The 18,769-nt window shown below is 46.2% G+C and overlaps 1 protein-coding gene across 2 annotated transcripts in view; it reads right to left on the minus strand.

Annotated features, from left to right (window-relative positions):
• CDH11 (cadherin 11) overlaps positions 1-11,857 on the minus strand; it is a 181,492-nt gene extending 169,635 nt beyond the window's left edge. Inside the window, exons 1-2 of one of the 2 annotated variants that reach the window (XM_077983855.1) lie at positions 11,645-11,857; positions 4,349-4,568 (exon numbers count right to left, since the gene is read on the minus strand). In XM_077983855.1, coding sequence (XP_077839981.1) covers positions 4,349-4,568; positions 11,645-11,740 — 316 coding nt within the window. In that variant the 5' untranslated portion in view covers positions 11,741-11,857. 2 annotated transcript variants of the gene reach the window in all.
• Between the last annotated feature and the right edge of the window lie 6,912 nt (positions 11,858-18,769).

Here is an 18,769-nt window from a genome sequence, read left to right on the forward strand (position 1 = left end):
TCAGCTTTTGAGAAGAACTCAAAAGCCAGATATCTCATTCAATAATGCAGCAGATATTGTTCCTCATAACAGTCCCGCAAGGATATGTGGGGAAATGAAAACTTCTGGGTTTCTTAGTTAAAAGCAACAAAAATAGACTTTGGGCAGCACAGTCTTTACAGGAAAACTGGAGAAAGAGGCTCAGAAAACTCCCAGGTACCTAGGAAGGCTGGGCAGTTAGAACCACAGGCCAGACTCTGCCATAGAACGAGAAGAGTGAAGGCACCACGGTTGTCCCCGCTGGACACGGGTGGATATGGGTTATTTTACCCGTGGAAATCAGATGCTGTACAGTCACTGCTACAGTGACCAGAATGAGTTCTCCATGGCCAGTGATGTGTGTGTGTGTGTGTGTGTGTGTGTGTCTGTGTGTGTGTGTGTGTGTGTGTGTGTGTGTAAGATACTGAATCCAAATTTAAAACACAGGGGATTTGGTGCTAAGTTGGCATTCTAGCTTCCAGGAAAGTTAGGGAATCAACTCTATGACCCTTTAGGCCTCTGGAGTAGAAGGAACTCTCTTCCTCCTATAAAGACTTTTATCGGGTTTATTTCCTAAACATAGGAAGGTGGTTTTGAGGCCACGCAGTCAAACAATTGAACAAGCAAAGAAAATGACAAGCATGTGCTAAATGGAATGAGTGATGCATGGAATGTTGTCTTCCATGGTTTTGAATCACTCAAATGGAAAGAGTGTATGTGTGTGTGTGTGTGTGTGTGTGTGTGTGTGTGTGTGTGTGTGTGTATGTTTATATACATATATCTCATATAGTTTAACAAGACACTGTCCCTACTCGCATCAGGGTATTTTCATTGCCATTGCTTTGTTCTGTTTCTACAAGGCAAGGCTGGGACTGAAGAAACCAACCCATAGCATGAGACTAGGAGGGATGACAGATATGCTGAATAACAGACTAAAGATTTAAATTTTAAAATATTTCAGTAGACCTGATCAATGGACCAAACTCAGCAATAGGAAAAGTAACAGCAATAAGAATAACAGCAACTCCATTCCATGAGCTGTTTTAAACAGTTTTATAGATTAATATCATTTAATAACAGAGCTGCTTTAGAAGGCAGATACTGACATTAACCCCAGTGCGATGGGGAAATTGAGAAGCAGATAGAGACTTGCACAGCTGGTTAGTGGCATGGTCACGCCTGGAAGCAGGGAAGCCTGACTCCAGAGCCTGTGCTAACACCACTGAAGGTGACTTATCATGTCTTATGTGCACAGGGACAGGTGGGGAAATGCAGCTTAACAGCAGCACGTAAGGAAAAACAAATAAACAAATAAACTGTGGAGCATAAGTCCTCTGGGTGATGTGGCTGGCAATAAAAGCTAATGTAATGTAGCCTCAGGCTGCAATAAAAGAAGTGTGTAGAAGGGAGTTGATAATCTAGAGTCTAGCTGCCTAGATTTCTGGCTTCAGTCCTTTCCTCTGAGGAAAGCTAGAGACAAAAAAAAAAAATGGGGAGTTCAATCTGGAGATTTTAAGACTGGGGAGAGGGCATCCTGGAAGACAACTTAAAAAATGAATAATTGCAGCAGGGCGCTGTGGCTCATGCCTGTAATCCCAGCACTTTGGGAGGCCAAGGTGGGTGGATCATGAGGTCAGGGGTTCGAGACCAGCCTGACCAACATGGTGAAACGCCCTCTCTACTAAAAATACAAAAATTAGCCGGGTGTGGCGGCACACTCCTGTAATCCCAGCTACTCAGGAGGCCGAGGCAGGAGAATCGCTTGAACCCGGGAGGTGGAGGTTGCAATGAGCCAAGATCGCAGCACTGCACTCCAGCCTGGGCGACAGAGGGAGACTCCATCTCAAAAAAAAAAAAAAAAAAAAAGAAAAGATTAATTGCAATGTGGAGGAAGAATTACATCAAGAATTACATCTATCCTGCATAGCATCATAGGCTACATCCAAGAACATAACCTTTGGGGAGACAGTTTGCCTCAACTGAAGGAAGCATTTCCAAGAGTGAAGGTTCCCAATGTCTCAGTGGTTTGCATAAGTGGGTAATGAGTTCCATATCACTAGCAATGCTACAACTACCACCAGGACACGGTAGCAATGATTCAAGGACCTGATGGCAGAGTTTGTTGGTCTAGGTGGCCTCTGTAGTCTCTCCCTATCATGTAGGAGTAGAATTCTGTTATTTCTTCCACAAACCACCCTTGATCACCAAACTGGATGTGACTTGTCCTTCCTGTGGCCCAATTTAATGCTTCCTTTGGGGTCCTTACAGTATGAAGCCTTGAGTTTTAATCAACAACCCTAGTATTCTCTGTGCTGTTAATATTGTCAGCTCTCTGAAGGGAAGCCCTTGTGATTTGACCACTTCTGTGTGCCCAACCCAGGACCTTTCATTACTTTAATGACAAAGAAATGAGTTTAAAATGAATTTCAAACCAAACCCTGCCAAAGTGTCCTCTATAGGCTTGGCAGTGGCAAGGTAAGGACATCATTCTTACTCTGTTCTTTACAGAACCTTGGAAGGGAGTTAGTAATAGGAGGTGACTATAAAGTAGGACAGAACTTAAGGCCAGGGCCAAGTGTTGCATTTTGCAACGTATTATCAAACAGCATATGAAATGACACTAGACTGACCACGAACTTCCAAATAAGAGATTCATGTAAAACTTTTAACCTAACTGCCCACGGACATCAGAGGGTGCAGCTTTACATAAACAAATGAGCTAATGATATGTTTACAAAGAAATCAGACCACAGGTACAACTATTTAAATAATCAATTAAACAATGACTTTTGGCCAGGCACGCTGGCTCATGCCTGTAATCCCAGCACTTTGGGAGGCCGAGGCGGGCGGATCACAAGGTCAGGATTTCGACACAAGCTTGACCAACATAGTGAAACCCCATCTCTACTAAAAATACAAAAATCAGCCAGGGGTGGTGGCACGTGTCTAGTCTTAGCCACTCCGGAATCTGAGGCAGAGGAATGGCTTGAACCCAGGAGGCAGAGGTCACAGTGAGCCGTGATCTTGCCATTGCACTCCAGCCTGAGCAACAGAGCAAGATTCCGTCTCAAAAAAAAAAAAAAGAAGAAGAAGAAGAAGAAAAAGAGATTGGGTTAAGAGCCTCAAGAGCACAGTTCTGTTCCATTAGACTAAATTACAGTGGGATCCTGGGCAAGTCCTGGTTCCTCTCTGGGTTCCTGAACCCTCATCTCTAAATGAAGGTTGACTGGAATAGCTGATGATTCAGTTAGTGACTTCATACATCTGATTCCTGAGAATTCTACTTGGTAAAATGGAGTCCTCAGCCCTCCTTAGAGAAAGTAGTGGATTCAGTGGTTTGAAGTGGTTAGACTGTCTGCTGTAGGGAACCTGATTTAAGATGCCACGTGGTAAAGCGGGCAATGACAACATGGAGTGGAAGCAGATGGGAGTGATGAGGATGGTGACAGGTCTGGAAACTGTATCTCATCAGATTAGCTGACACTCTGAATGGTGGGAGCAGCCTGATATGGTGACTAAGCTTCAGCATCTGACGCTTGGGTTACAATCCCAGCTTTGTCAATTACCAGCTGTGGAATGCTAGAATACGTGATTTTCACTGCACCCCCTCTGCCCGCCCCCCATAAGATGCTGGCAACAGTCTTAAGTAGCTCATGAGGGCATTGTGAGTAAATCTCATATTATATAGAATGTTCTTAGTACAGTGCCTGAAACTAACAAAGTGTTCAATAAATGCAGGGTTTTAACTATTATCCAATACCAGGTACCAAATAATTGCAGAGCCTTCAGGAAAAGGAAAAAGTGAAGTGGGGGTCAAAATATAACTATTGGGAGAAAGTTACCAAAAAAGTTATTTCAGCTCCTTCTTCATTAAAATGGAGTGCTTTTAATGACTAGAGTTAATGAATCACCTGTTCACTCCTGGGTTCCCTGAGAGGTAGGTAGCAGGCAGTCATCAGGACATTTAAGAAGCTGTAGGATTATTGGGAAAACAAAAAACCTGCTGATAAGGGAGTTGGATCAGAGGATCTCAGAAGTTCCCATTATGGGTAAAATTTGAGATTTTGTAGGAGCTGAGCGTTGAGCAGTCAGATCAGCTCTTCCGTGTCCGTCTCCAGAGAGTGAAGGAGGCTTGAGACATGCACCAAACATAGTGGAACACTCCTGAGCATTTAGAGTCACAGCAGGTTTGGGAAGCCAGCTTTCCTTCTCCCCAGACTCATGAGCTTAGACAAGTGTCTTAAATTCCCTCTGAGAGTCATTTTCCTATTTGTAAATGGAGATGAGAGTACCTTCCTCTCGGGGTGGTTGTACAGAATAAATGAGGTACCTGGTAGAGCGCCCAGCACACAGTAGGATCTCACAAAGTTGTCTCTCTCTCCTTCCTTTTCCCGGGCAAATACAGACAGATATTCCCTTTCATTGCAAGGTGCAGGCAGAAGGGAACGCCAGCCTGGGGCAAGAACAGATGACACCGGCGAGCCGCAGATGGGAAACGGCAGGACAACTGGAAGGTCCCGGAGCCTTGGAAAGCCCAGCCTGGCTGTGATCTTGGGTGAGAAACAGTCGGAAAACCAATCAGGGCTAAGAGAGGGTGAGGACTCCGTTGTTTTTAGCATGATTCCAAATCACTGTGCTTTTGCCTGGGCCTGCCAAAGACAGAAACCCACAAGGCAGGACCAGGACTTTTTCAGCCACCGTCTATTTATGAGTTAAAACTGTCACTGCTCAAAACCCTTACAATCCCAAAATACATTTACCTGAAAAACAAACAGGAATACTCTTGAAATGGAGACGATTTATCAAGAGACTAATTATCTTTTGAGCTCGTCTGGAATAGTAATGAGCCCCTTTTAAATGAAAGCAAACCTGTGATGAATATCTCAATATGGTGTGCTTAGCAAACTTTCCCAGTAAGGTATTCCTGCAGGGTAACTTACCACAGCAACCCATATGCAAAATGAACTGAGGGAAAAAATGCAAAGGTAGGAAGGAGGCAGGCAGTGTTCAAAAGCAGTAATTAGCTCTCAAATCTCAAATCCCGACTGCCTCTTGACTCTTTTAAGTGGAAGAGGGATGAATCACTTAAATTTACGAAATCATTCAAAAAAGGCAGGCACTAAGAAACAATTCATTGCTAATTGGGAGAGGCCTCAATCTAAAACAAATGTTCCATGCAAGATTTCTGGCCTTATAATGATAAGAAAGAACTGCTACCTGTTCTCATTAGTCTGTAAAACTGAATCCCAAGTCTGTTTCAGACAGGGCAAGCAACCCCGGGACATACTGAAGGCTCATCGTGAGCTAGGCCTTGTACTAAACTCTCATTTTATCTTTACAAGAATCTTAGGATGTAGATATTATTACTAAGTCTATCGTTACCGTGAAGACACCTAAGTCTTGGGGAGCTTATCTACCTTATTCTTGGTCACATACTTTGTAAGTAATGGAGGCAAAACTCCTCCCTCACAAAATATAAGACTACACCAAAAAACCTCAGTAATCAACATAAGTAATACTTTAATGCAGTATTTTAAAATTCAAGATTAGTTAGCCGGGTACAGTGGCTTACACCTGTAATCCCAGCACTTTGGGAGGCCAAGGCAGGAAGATTGCTTGAAGCCAGGAGTTTGCGACCAGCCGTGAGCTGCAATCATAACACCGCACTCCAGAGCGAGACTCTGTCTCTAAAAACGTACATAAATAATGAAGATTAGTGGGAAAAAAAATCTATGATGAGCAAAAGTCAAAATTTTCAATCAAGACAGAATCCAGCCATGCACTTACTTGGCCTCACTCTCTTCACCCTCATCCTGGCCCTGCTGCTGCACACTATTGCTTCCAAGATTGAATACCTGGTCCAAGCCTCTAGCATGATGAAAACTGAACTTTCCAGAATGAGTTTATGGGTAAAACATTCCAGAGTTCCAAGGCAGGGTAGGTATGCAGCAATTTGAGCTACTATGCTTATCCTCGCTTCCTCCACCCTTGCTCTTTTTGAGAATAACAAAGATGCATTGATAGCAGGGGCTCTACCCTAAATTCTCACTGTTTGCTCTCACTGATGGAGCCTGATGGAGACTGAAATGAGATCTCTACGTGTCTTAAACTAAGATCAGGAGGAGCCTCCCCTACCATGCTGGTTGCCATGTGAGGTGATCATCACAGTGAGGACAAAGCCAGGCTCCAGGCCATTTTCTTCAAGAGAGCTGAATGTGAAGAGCTAACTTTGATTTGTGAAAATCATTTCAGTGCAGAAGACCATGTCAGGAGGATTTCTGGCAAATAAAGGGTGTGGAGTTTAGGAATCGAAGGCTTTATTTCACCTGCAGCAACCAGGAAATTTTGAGAATAAACCCCTGCTCATTCACAAATATTGTTTGAGAAACACTTGGTGCCAAAAAACATAAAATAAGACCTTGGCTACTGTTTACTGCAGTCCTTAAAGCTGTTTATATCAGTTTCCTAGATTCAGCTCTTCAAGTGGCTTAAATGAGGGGGGAGAGAGAGAGAGAGAGAGAGAGAGAGAAAGAGAGAGAGAGAGGAGACATTAGCCTCCATGAGAAATAGCATCATTAGTCTCCCTCATACTTTTGAGTTTCTTCCTCCTTTCCCTCTCTTCTCTCTCACATTCCTCTCACCTAATTTTCTGATGTACCAGATTTTCTGACTGAGCAGAAACCTCGACCACAGAGACTGTGAGAGAAATGCTTTGTCTCAGTAAGAATCCCTGAACTCTGCAACTGTCCCATGACTAATTAAACCAAATAACAATGAAATTTTGCCTCCAGTTCTAACAATGTGCATTATTCACAAGAGCTTAGAATTTAAAATTGTCCTTTTTTAAGTTAAATAAACTGTCCAGTGATAAGTGAACGTCGGTTTACAAAACACTTTGTCTTACTTTCCACTGAGTTACTTAATACTCCCTCCCATAATCCATTTGCATTGATTCCTTCTTCATCAACTGTCTATGCATTCCAACACAGCTCAGAGCTGCAAAGAACTCCACTGCTGAATCACCAGGGAGGCAACTGTACTCACTTAAGACAAAAAACACAATTAAGTATCCACTTAAAACAGTACTTATTTTTTTCATAGAGTTTTCCTCTTAATCATAATATAGCATTAGTTTCTTTTTGCATTCTCCTCCTCCTGAACTTTCATGACACATCAAACAGGAGCAAATATAAATCTGTGTAGCCTGAAATACACAATTTAATCATAAGTCATAATTTCCATATCACTGAGGAGAAAAAAAAATCAAATGATTATACTCCAGTGCACGAGGAGCAATCTTGAATTAAATTTTATTCTCTGCTAAAGTTAGGTTTTCACAGCAGTATCAAGAATGGTTTAAAGGAAATAGGAAAACATTTACTGCTATATTAAAACTCCATGCCCCTAAGTGTTTACCGAAGATCAAACTGCTATTCCTTTTTGCAAATGAGAAGTGTCTTGCAGACGTCTTCAAAACCTCATGTAAGAACGGGCAATGGTATCACAGTAGTCTCACTGATATTTTTCTTCTTTATCCATCCCCTTCCACTTGGAGTCAGAAATGATGCTCTTTTTGCCAGAAAAAAATCCAGAAAATCCTCCCAGATCACTGTCTCGGTGAGAACTGACCTTGTTTATCCTGCAGCCCAGCCCCCACCCTGGCTGCTGCTCAATGTCAAGTTACAAGATTTCCCAACTTTCTAGTAAACTCCAAAGTGGGAAGTAGAGGCTGAAGGTAACAGGATCCACCCACTAGAAAGATGCTAATCCTGACAAACTGCTCGAGCAGTAGCTTGAACCACAGCTAGATTGAATTCGGTCTCTCCTGAGAGGGCCAGACAAGGCTGGTAAGTAACAAAACCGCTTTTCATGATGCCCTCAAAAGCAGATGGGCTCCATGCAGAAAGTTGGAGAAGGGTGCCATTGCCCTCTAGTGGCCAGAAGTGCAATCTTCCGCGAAGGAGTCCATTTCCAGAGATGTACAAGGCTCTCAATGTCAGGGTAAAATTATAGCAGAAACATGTCTAATTGTGCTCCTCGAGTGTTTTCTTTAGTCCTTCCTGCTCATAAGGGAGGCTGCGGATGGCTATCACAGGAATCCTGATGGAACAGCTCATTCTTAACTCCTACTGGTGCACCAGGATGTGTCCAATTTTCTCCAGCTTTCTTTTTCTTTTTCTTTAGCAGACCTGTTGATGTTTTTCCCCTAATCAATTAAATCACAAATTCATATAGACCAACTATTTTTATATATTTCAGAGTTAATAACTTTAAATTAAAAAGGCTGAAAACTCACAATTCTTGGTAAGTGCAGAATAGGGATTCTTGACAAATTAGGTAACTTTTCATGAAACAGCAACCAATTCCATAAGGGAGAAAATCATCCCAAACACATTTCAGTCCCTTAAATCATGGACTAGTGAATTTACACAGTGCTCAAATTTTCTAGGAAAAAAACCTGGAAGTTCATAGTCATTCTTCAAATTTGACAATTCAAGAAAAAAAGTTTGATACCTACTTTCAAACTTTCTATATTCCACTGTTTTATTATTATTGAATGATTAAGTATGCCTGTGATCAAAGTGAAAATATCAATATTGAAAGTAAATTCCAATGAAATTGTTATGTTTCTCGAACATCTACCCACATAAATGTATTAAGAATGAAGGAAGACTAAAATCAGATTCGAAGATCTTGTTTAGATGGTTCTGAAAAACAGATCTGAATATAACAGATCAACGTTTACCAACTTCGTAAGTTACCACTTCATAAGTCACAGGAATTCACAGGCAAGGTTCCAGGACACGCTATGCTCCTGGGAGTGCAGTACTGGCATTGTAAATCAGACCACGAGGTCAATGTCATGGCGTTTCCCATACGAGGGTCCCCAAACCAGAATCTTTACAAAGCAGCCATGTAATTCTATTCAAAGGGGAAGAAAAACCATGAATTATGAAGACAACTAAAGAGCATGAAATTGATCCTTATTCCCCCAAATCACGGCGTGGCTCTCCAAGTCTGTCCCCTGCCCCCTCCTCCCACAAATACCCAAATATGCACATCCACAACCACCACTCTACAGAGGAAACATGAGTTCTAAGACATAAAAAAAATTGCGCCGTAACTATTTTTTTTGTTTTCAAATTAACAAACGATTGCATCTTAATTGAAAATAGAATTTAGGTTTCTAGTAATTTTGCTGTCTGGTGTTCTGATAAGAACACTGAACGTAATGAAAGTTCTGAAGTGCTATCAAGATGGTCCACTGCTTCAGTGAGAACTATTTTAAAAGCTTATTTTCCTAGGAAGCAATAAGCAGCCATTTGAATAAATCTACATGTCTGGGCCTCGCCAGATTATCCAGTCTCAATCCGTCCAAGGCATGCCTTCATTCCCCCTTCCCCAGGGCTGAGGAAGGTGGTTTGTTCTTTCAAACAATGTCATAAAATGCCCAGTTTATGCAGACTCTGAAGTAATAACTAAAATGATAGTAATAATTTTTATTAATAATAGTGCGTGCCTGCAAGACGTTTTAATGTCTTAATTTACAGTGTCTCAAAAGTAAGATGTAAAGATAATTCTTACTCAAGCAAAGATGCCCTTCCCTGGTCTCTACTGAAAAGCACTCACATTCCTTTTGTACTAGGCTGGATTTCAGTTTTACATACAGGTTCGAATTCCAGAGCCCACTGGCCAACTCCAAAACTTGAAATCAGAGATTGCATTTAAGGAACTTTAGTGGCTGGAGCCTCAGAGTGCCTCTCGTATTGGCCACAACTCTGTCCCTTTGTTTTGTAACTTTTTTTCCTTTGTCCTATTGGAAGAAGACTAGGCTCCCTGCAGCTAGGGTTGGGCAGTTAATATTTCTGCTCTGGTGTCTGCACCTACGTATTTGTAGGAAAAACAATTCCAGGATTAACGAAAAGAAGGTCAGTCCCTTCTCTTCTCCTCTGCCAACATATTAGGCTCTGGCGCTCAGAGCCCAGCCTGGCAAATGTGCTGATGCGATGCTAAAGGATCCTCGCTCCTGAGAACACATCTGCATCCCCATCCCCAGGAAATCCAGACACCCCGCAAAACCATCGATGTCTGCTGCAAGCCCAAGTGATAAGGAAATTGATCCGTCCTCTCGCCAGATTAATTATGCTAGCTTCCCTGTGATTAAAACGAAAACTTACTGCCTCATATTAAACCGAAAGCCATGATAAGAAGAAGAAAATAAAAGATTTCAGAGCGATCGTAGCAAGATTTCTTTGGGGGGAGACGAAGCGAAGACTTTAGTGAAATCTATACCCTCATACAGCAGGGTTTCAAGAACAATCCCCCACTCCCATCCCTTAGGGATGACCGGTCGTCATGCAGGGATGGTATTAAATAATTAAAAGATGCAATTTCTTAATAGCAGTGTGATGGCCCATGAAATTCCTACTGCATTATCAGCAAAAGCAACAGGGCTTCTTCTAGCACCTAGAAAACCTTTCACCCGGGAGAGGCAGGCGCGGGGAGCCCCCTGCGAAAGTAGGCCCTCGACAAAAAACGGACAAGGAGGCCGGACCCGCAAGCCTCCCCCGACCCCACTTTCTCTGGGGACTCCGCTTCACAGCGTGAGGCGGGCCCTCCTACAGTTCCTCCGTGTTGGTGGGGGGCGGGGGTGGCGGGTGCGGAGAAGGGAGCTCTCCTTGCCGCCCTCCCCATCCGGCCGGCTTCTCAGTGCTTCCCACCTCCCGGCTAGCGGTCCGGGGGCAGAGCGCAGGGAGGGAGGCCGTGCTTGCCGGGAGCTGGAGAGGCTTGGCGCGCTCCGAGAGGCGGCGCAGGTTTCGGGAAGGTTTGGTTCTCAAAGTTAACGTTGACCCCGGCAGCTTTCGCCCATCCCAAGCCAGAGGCGAACCCGAGTCTGGGCCGCTCATGGACCTACCCCCGAGCTGGTGGGAGCTTACAAACGGGCGCCGGAGCTTCCCCAGAGACTCGGGCTGGAGGGCTGTAGCGCACGGCAGCTGCCTACCCCAGAACCGCAGTCGGCGGCCCCAAACCCACGCTATTAAAGTGCGGGCAATCGCCTTCCGGAGCTAGGGTCCTTCCGTTTTCCCGGGCTTCCCCGGCAGTCTCGACTGGAGGGACTGAGTCCCGGGGAGCTTGAGGCAGGGATCCGGGAGGATGGAGTAAGAACCCCGCAGAGCGCGGTCATGTCGCCGCTTTGGGGAAGCGGCGCAGGGCTGACGGGCACCGCGCCGTGGGCGACTTTCCCCAGAGACATGACCGGGGGCAGTCGGCGTGTCCGGAGCTCTGCTCTGCAGCTTCTTGCCCCAGCCAGGTACAAACCCCCTCTGCCGCGGCCTCGGCGCAGACCCCAGAGGAGGCCGGAGCCCGGGAGAGTCGTGGAGCGCACATCTGGAGCCCCCGTCCCCTGCATTGCCCGCGCCCACAGCTGGCTCCCTTCTCCCTTTCTGATTTTTAAACAAATCTCTCCCTCCCTTTTGCTTTGCATCAGTGAAACCTTCTCGACTCGGATACCACCGTCTCCCCCACCACCCCGCCCCGCCAAGACATTCTCTTCCTGAGAAAATCCTGCCCCCCACTCCAAGAAGCCCCAACCAGGCGAGAGGAAGGGACTGGCGGCGCGCCTCACCTGGGGCCCTAGCGGGTGGACGCAACCTCCGGGCCGCCCGTCCCTGGCGCAGGGCAAGCGCTGCGGTGTTAGCCCCGGCCCCAGTCCCGGTCCCATTCACAAGTCAGCGGCGGCTGCGAGCGGCCCCCGCGGCATCTGCTCCTCGGCCCGCGACGCTCCCCTCGGCTGGCGGCGGCCGCGGAATGAGCCGCCGAGCGCGCTAGTGGCAGGAATGAGAAACCGGGGGGAGGTGGCGGGCGGGCGGGGGGTGGGGGGGGCGGGAGGAGGGAGGCTGCCGCTGGGAGGGAAGGAAAGGGCGGGGGCTGAGAGAAGCAGAGGCTGCGAGACGCAGCGAGATGGGCCTCGCAGAGGCTGCGGGGGCCGACCCCGTGCGCGCCCCTCCCCCCAGGGGCCCACAGATGCCAACCCCTGGATTCGTGGCCGCCCCTCCCGCCCCGAGGCGCGGCGCTCCGACTCCCTCAGGGCTCAGATGGAGTCTGGAGCGACTGAAGTTGGGCTCCAGGGACGCACAGCCAATCAGGGAGGGCGGCGGAGGGATGCTGGAGAGGGGTTGGGAGCCCCCATTTTCCTCCTTCCCCCAAATCCGCTCCAGCTGGCCAGGCTGGGCTCTTGCCTGGCGGGCCGGGATGGTGGTTGGGGGAAGGTATCGTCCAAGTGAGGGGAGCAATCGGGAATTCGGGAGCGCGTTCTATTCTTTCTCACTCCACCACCCCACCTTCCAAAAATCCCTCAACGTTGGCGGCTCCAGCCCAGCCCCCAGCCCCCAGCCCCCTCAATCTCCCATCCCTTGCAAACTCTTCTGGTGGCTTTGGTGGTGAAGTCGGGCGGGGAAGGAGACTTAGGACTTGGGAAGAGCCCAGTCTGCGTTCTCTCTCAGTTCTCCTCTCCTTCAGTGCCCCCCACGCAACGCCTCAGAGAGGGGTGAGCGGGGAGCGCTTCGCGGGGGTCGGCCTCGCTCCACCCTTTCGAAGGGTACCTTGTCCCCTACCCCAGCCAGGTATCAGTGGCCCCCGCCGGTAGTGTCACTTGTTGCCACCCCCTCTCTGCAGACCCGCCAGGGTCCGGTGGAGTGAGCGCTTCTGCGGGAGGGAGGGCCTAATGGGGCGCAGCGCCGGAGTCCTGGCTCCTTCCTCCCGTGTTCCCCTCACTGAGGACTCGCTACCAGGAGGGAGCCCCGGGCCTGCTTCCTGCCCTCCCTCCCCGAGTCGCCGGGAGAAAGGGCTGGCAGGGTCAGGGCTTAAGAATCACGACAGGGACTGGGCGGGGCGCTCGTGGTACCGGGAAGGCGTGGGGACCCGCACACCCAGCAGGAAACAACCGTGTCTGTGTGGGGACCCCTGGCTTGAACAAGTTTGCAGGGTGGGAGGAGGAGGCAAGAGAGGAGGCGGAGGAAGGTGGAGACGCCAGTGGGTGAAGGCTAAAAAGGAACAACCTGGGGGGACGGGGATGTGGTTGAGAAAGGAGAAGAAGAAGAGATGGACCCGTGAAAAAGACAGGGAAGGAGGCTGCGGAGGCAAAGCTGGGCGCCACAGCCAAGCAGTTGGAAAGGGCTAGAAGGGAGGAGACGGCCCAGGAGTTAACGGAAAAAGAGGCCGAAAACGGAAGAGAAAGCTTGGGATCCTGAGCGCATGGGGAAGGAACCCCAATGCGGGGCGAAGGCGGGGACGGCCGAACCCCGCCCTCCAGCTCCTGGTCACCAGCCCGCGGGTCCCCGAGCGCCCGCAGCCTCCCGGGTTTCCACGCGGCTTGGGGAGACGCCCGCGGGGGCGGGTGCCGGCGAGGCTGTCCCGGGATCTACCCTCCTCGGGCCGCCCGCCCGCGTTCTTCTTGGCGACTCCAGGATCCGGGTGGCGCTGCGTGCCTGCCCCCAGTTCGCGTCCTGCGCGGAGAGGATGCCTCTGACACCCTCTGAGTGGACGTGGCCTTTAAACTGCTCGTTCCTCCTCTGCGGGGTAAGAGCTGTAAGTTTCCAGCTGCCCAGTTCCCTCATTCCTCAGCCTTCCCCCTACCATAGGTGTCCAAGGTGATAGCCCCCTGGGTCCCCAGTAACTCCCCAACTTTGCACCACACTCTCTGCGCAAGGGACGCGCGAGGCCATTGACGCCGAGTGCTTTCCGGTAGAGCGCCAGTGAGCGAATCCTGGTGCCTGCCACTACCTCCTCCCGCTGTGGATCCCTGGCCCTGAACCTTTTCAGAGCTCTACCCGGCTTCCTCGGTCTGCCTTGTTGGCCTTTGCTGTAACCCCTAAAACTTTGGGTACTTCCCAAGTCACCGCCGAAAGTCCCCACTCTAATGAGGCATGATGATGGTAATGGGATGCTCTGGTGGCGCCATTTCAGCTTATAAATGAAGTTACTTACACAGGAGAGGAGGGAAAAGGGGTCCGGCTTTCCCTCAGAGATACTCGAGTTTTGCTCTTGTTTGGCTACAAACTATTGCCTGGATTTTCTCAACCCTTCCACGTGGTCCTAGAGGGAGTGTGAAACCACGGTCAATCTGATTATACATATATTATACAAAGATGCCCAGGATCTGTGATGATTAGGACATCTCTTGATCCATGAAGCAAGTTTCATAAACTCCCTTTTGGAAGCGTGTCCAAAGATGAACCTGGCCACATGTCAGCTGACATTAGCTGGACTTTGACCTCTCCCCTCTGTTCAGAATGTATCGAAGCTGTTTTTATAGACCATCCCTTTAGTAATGGGTGCATCAGCCGATTTTTAAAAGTAAGTTAAAAATTGCTTGATAAGTTTCCACTGACACTACACACCTGAATCAGATGGAACCTGGTGTATAGGAGCAGTCAATAATCCTTTGCACAACCCAGCAAGTCTATGCCTAGGATTCTACTCAAAAGAACAGGAAACATGTCCACACTAAAACACACACCAGAATGTTCATAGCAGCATTATTTATAATAGCCCAAATCTGGAAACGATATAAATACCCATCAACTGGTGAGTAGATAAACAAAACAGGGTGTATCCATACCATGGAATATTGTTCAGCAATAAAAGAAGAAATACTGATTTTGTTACATCATGAATGAACTTCAGAAACATATGCTAAAAGCCAAATGAAAAACAACATATTGTATGATTTTCATTTATATGAAATGGCCATTTATATGAAATGAAAAGGCAAATTTATAGAAACAGAAAGCAGTGGTTGCCCGGGGCTAAGGATTTGAACAGGAATTGACTGCAAATAGGACTTGAGGGAATTCTGTTGGGCAATCAAAATGCTCTAAAACTAGATAGTTGTGATGATTGCACAAATCCATACATTTACTAAAATCACTGAATTGTAACCAAGAAAGAAAAAAAATCCTTTCATATCTTTATTCCCAGAATATCTGTGACCTGCAGCTAATCCGCAAGGGGAAACTTGGCAAAGCAGTTTCAGAGAAAAATATGTTAAAAAATATTTCTAGTTCTTATGGAAAGATAATCATATTTCTATTCAGCAAGTTCTATTTTAGCTGCTGCTTTGGAGAACCTTATAAGTTTTAAAGAAAGTTAATTCCCCCCTTTCACTCTTCTAAGTGATTAATTCCTGGGAGCTAGAGTTAGGCATTCCAGTTCGTGACATTTTAAACACACCTACTCATAGACACAGTACAAAGTGCACATTTCAGAGGGGATTCTTTTTTTTTTTATGACTATGTTAGGATCTGTCTTAGAAATCCTTATCAAGCACTTGGGTGGAGTATTGCATGATTACAGTTTAGATTTTAAAAAGGAAAAGAATAGGGGGAAAAAAAAAAAAAAGAACCCACTGACAGCTTAAATTGAAAGATTCAGTTCAGCCAGCCAGCCAAAAGTTTGGGTGTTTATCTTAACTTGCCTCACCTTTCCTTCACCTTGTTCTTCTTCAAGGGAGGAAGCCAGCCTTCAAGGGTTGCTCTGGAGTCAGGATTAAACAGCCCCTTCTGCTTCCTGTGGGTTCCAATCCAGACAGATATGAGGCCCAAATGGGCCTTTTCTTGTCTTTGTCCTTGACTGCACAAAGCTGTTAATTTCCTGTCGGTTCCCTCATCAAAGGTACCAGTCTGTCATTCCTTTGATGCGCCTCTCCTCAGACTCTGAAGATAGCCAGACCCTGCTGAGTCAGTTCCTTGTTTAGACTTAGAAGTTCCAGACTCCCCAGGTCTTCTCAAAGCTTCCTGCTCTAGAGGCATCCTTTGGTAAATGGTGTAAAGAGTGATGCAAGATCCAAGTGGGGCGTTAGTTTCATCACATTGCAGTGGGCTCCAACCACACCTTCCCCAAGCAGAGGGAGGAAGTTGAGAAAGATGGACTGGGAATACCATTTCTGAATCAGACACTTCAGGAGGATAATCCCCTAGTTGGATCTGTAGAGCAAGGTGGGAGGACCACAGGCCTTTGGATCTGTGTCTGATTCCTGGCTCTGCCACCCGTTGGTGCCATAACTTTGGCTAAAGACTTTATCTCCTTGAGATGTGCTTTCCAAATCTATACAATGGGCATTACTATCTGTGCCTAGATTGTGGTGGGTATTCAACATGCCCACATACCTAGAGCCAAAAGCACTAAGCTTGGAGCGTAGGCTCAATAAGTGAAAGTTATTAATTACTATTATTAATTATGAGGACTGATTATTATCACATTTTAAATGACCTGAGCAAGAAAGAGACATGCTACAATTGTGAATTACAATAATTATAGAGATTAATTTTATCTTAAATGGAACTCGTTATACAACTGGCCAAGAATGTTATGGCAGTTAAAAATTTCTGACACTGTAAATTGTCTAAATAAGGCTTGTTTGAGGTCACGTAGAATGAGATGTGCCAGCCTTAGGAGCTGAGGCTATGAGTTCATGTCCTAGATCTGCCACAAATTCATTGATTCACCTTGGGAAAGTCATTTCTTTTCTCTGAGCCTCAGTTTCCCTAACTGCAAATAAGAACTTACCTGAAATGAGCTCTGAAGAAGGTTTTTCCAGAGTTTAAATCTTGGACATATTAAGTCCTACTTATCATTTCATGTATTGAGACATCACATTGTACCCTATAAATATGTCCAATTGCTGTGTATTGTTTTGAAAAAATCAGTAACATCTCAGAGACGCAATTCCCCTTTCCAACACTAGGAGCAATCAGCCAATCATCTCAGGCTAAGGCCTGACTCCAGGCAGCCCCTGTCTCTCAAATATACCCTTTTCAACTCTATCAATAACATTTGTCTTTCTCCCTCACTTAAAGTTTAAGTTCCCCAAGGGCAGGGGTGATACTTTTCTAGTTTATTTATGCATCCCTAACATCTAGCATGATGCCTAACATGACATCAAACATAGACATACAATATGCATTTTTGAATGATATATTTGGGTGAACTAAAGCCAATATATTGAATAATACTATGTTGTGAATGATCCCAGCACTCCTCACTTAGAAGAGCATGCATTTACTATCATAGATCTGTGATTTAGCTAGGGTTGCCTGGTCTAAACTAGCCTGAGCTGGGGCAAGTCACCTTGGTTTTCTGCATTTCTCATCCTCCACCCGGGACTCTCCTGGACATATTCTCATGGTGATCAAAACTGCACAAGAGGTGAAGCAGAAATATGCATGACCCCTTGAGGCCTAGGCTCAGGACTGGAAGCTATCTTTTCTACCTTAATCTGTCAGCCAAAGCAGCATGGTCAGATGGAAAGTTAAGGAGTGGAGAAATATGATCTGCTTTTATAAGGGGAGAAACTTTAGTTGGCTGACAAAGAGTGGGGTTACAGGAAAGGGTGAAGTGTTGGGCCACTAATGCAGTCTCACACAGGCAGAAACAGGTTTTCATCATCATTTAGTCTGGACCATCTTGGATCTTCAGGTCCCCTAGGTTATATTCTATAGTCATTGTGACTACAGACACACACACACACACACACACGCACTCTATATATAGTGACCTATATATTCTCTCTCTCTCTCTCTCTATATATATATATATATACACACACACACACACACATATATATCCATAACACAGAACAATATTCTGTACAGTGGGGAAGCAATCATGGATTAATACCCAGAAGTAAAATGACTGTCAAGCAGAACACAATGGCTTTTCTGGAATACTATACACACACACACACACACACACACACACACACACACACACACTCTATATATAGTGACCTATATATTCTCTCTCTCTCTCTCTCTCTATATATATATATACACACACACACACACACACACACACATATAGAGAGAGAGATACTATATAATATACAAAATAATTATATGTTATTTTGTATATGGTGACCTATATAATATATAAAAACCTCTATAGTATACCTAGGATTTTAGCCATAGTTTCTGGCTCATAACTGGCACAGCTCTTCTTATAATATTGGGGCATTTTATGTCTAAGGATCAGGCCTCAGAAAACACAGTCTCTCCCTCTGACCTTCCCCTGTCTCCTTTCATCTGCCCAAGGCTGGACTCTAACCTGCCTATGGGTCATAAGACCCTCATAGCAGAGGGAGTCCTGACCCATAGCCTGGAGACAGGAATAATGCATAGAAAGGCCAAGAAGAATCTGGACAGGCCTTACTGTGTTTAGATCATATCCTTTCTGTCTAATCACATCTCTATATGGTTGTCAATCATGCGTATCCAGTGAAGTCTCAATAAAAAGTCCAAGAGGATAGAATTTGGGGAGCTTCCAGATAGCTGAACTTGTGGAGGCTCCTGGACCGTAGCGCACCTGGAAGGGGCATAGAAGCTCTGGGCCTTGTTTCCCATACCTCACCTTATGCATCTCTTCATCTGTATCCTTAGTAATATCCTTTATAATAAATCAGAAACTTTAAGTAAGTTTTGCACTGAATTCTGTGCGTCGCTCCAGCAAATTAATCAAACCCACAGAAGGGGTTGTGGGAATTCCAACTTAAAGCCAATCGGTCAGAAGTTCTTGCAGCTAATGTCTGAAGGGCAGGAGCACTCTTGGGCACTGAGTGAGCTCTAACCTGTGGCATCTGATGTGATCTCCAGGTGCAGTGGCTCGCACCTGTAATTCTAGCACTTTGGGAGGCTGAGGCAGGTGGGTCACCTGAGGTAAGGAATTTGAGACCAGCCTGGCCAATATGGTGAAACCC

Source organism: Macaca mulatta, chromosome 20, assembly GCF_049350105.2.
Source record: "Macaca mulatta isolate MMU2019108-1 chromosome 20, T2T-MMU8v2.0, whole genome shotgun sequence".
Lineage (NCBI taxonomy): Eukaryota > Metazoa > Chordata > Mammalia > Primates > Cercopithecidae > Macaca > Macaca mulatta.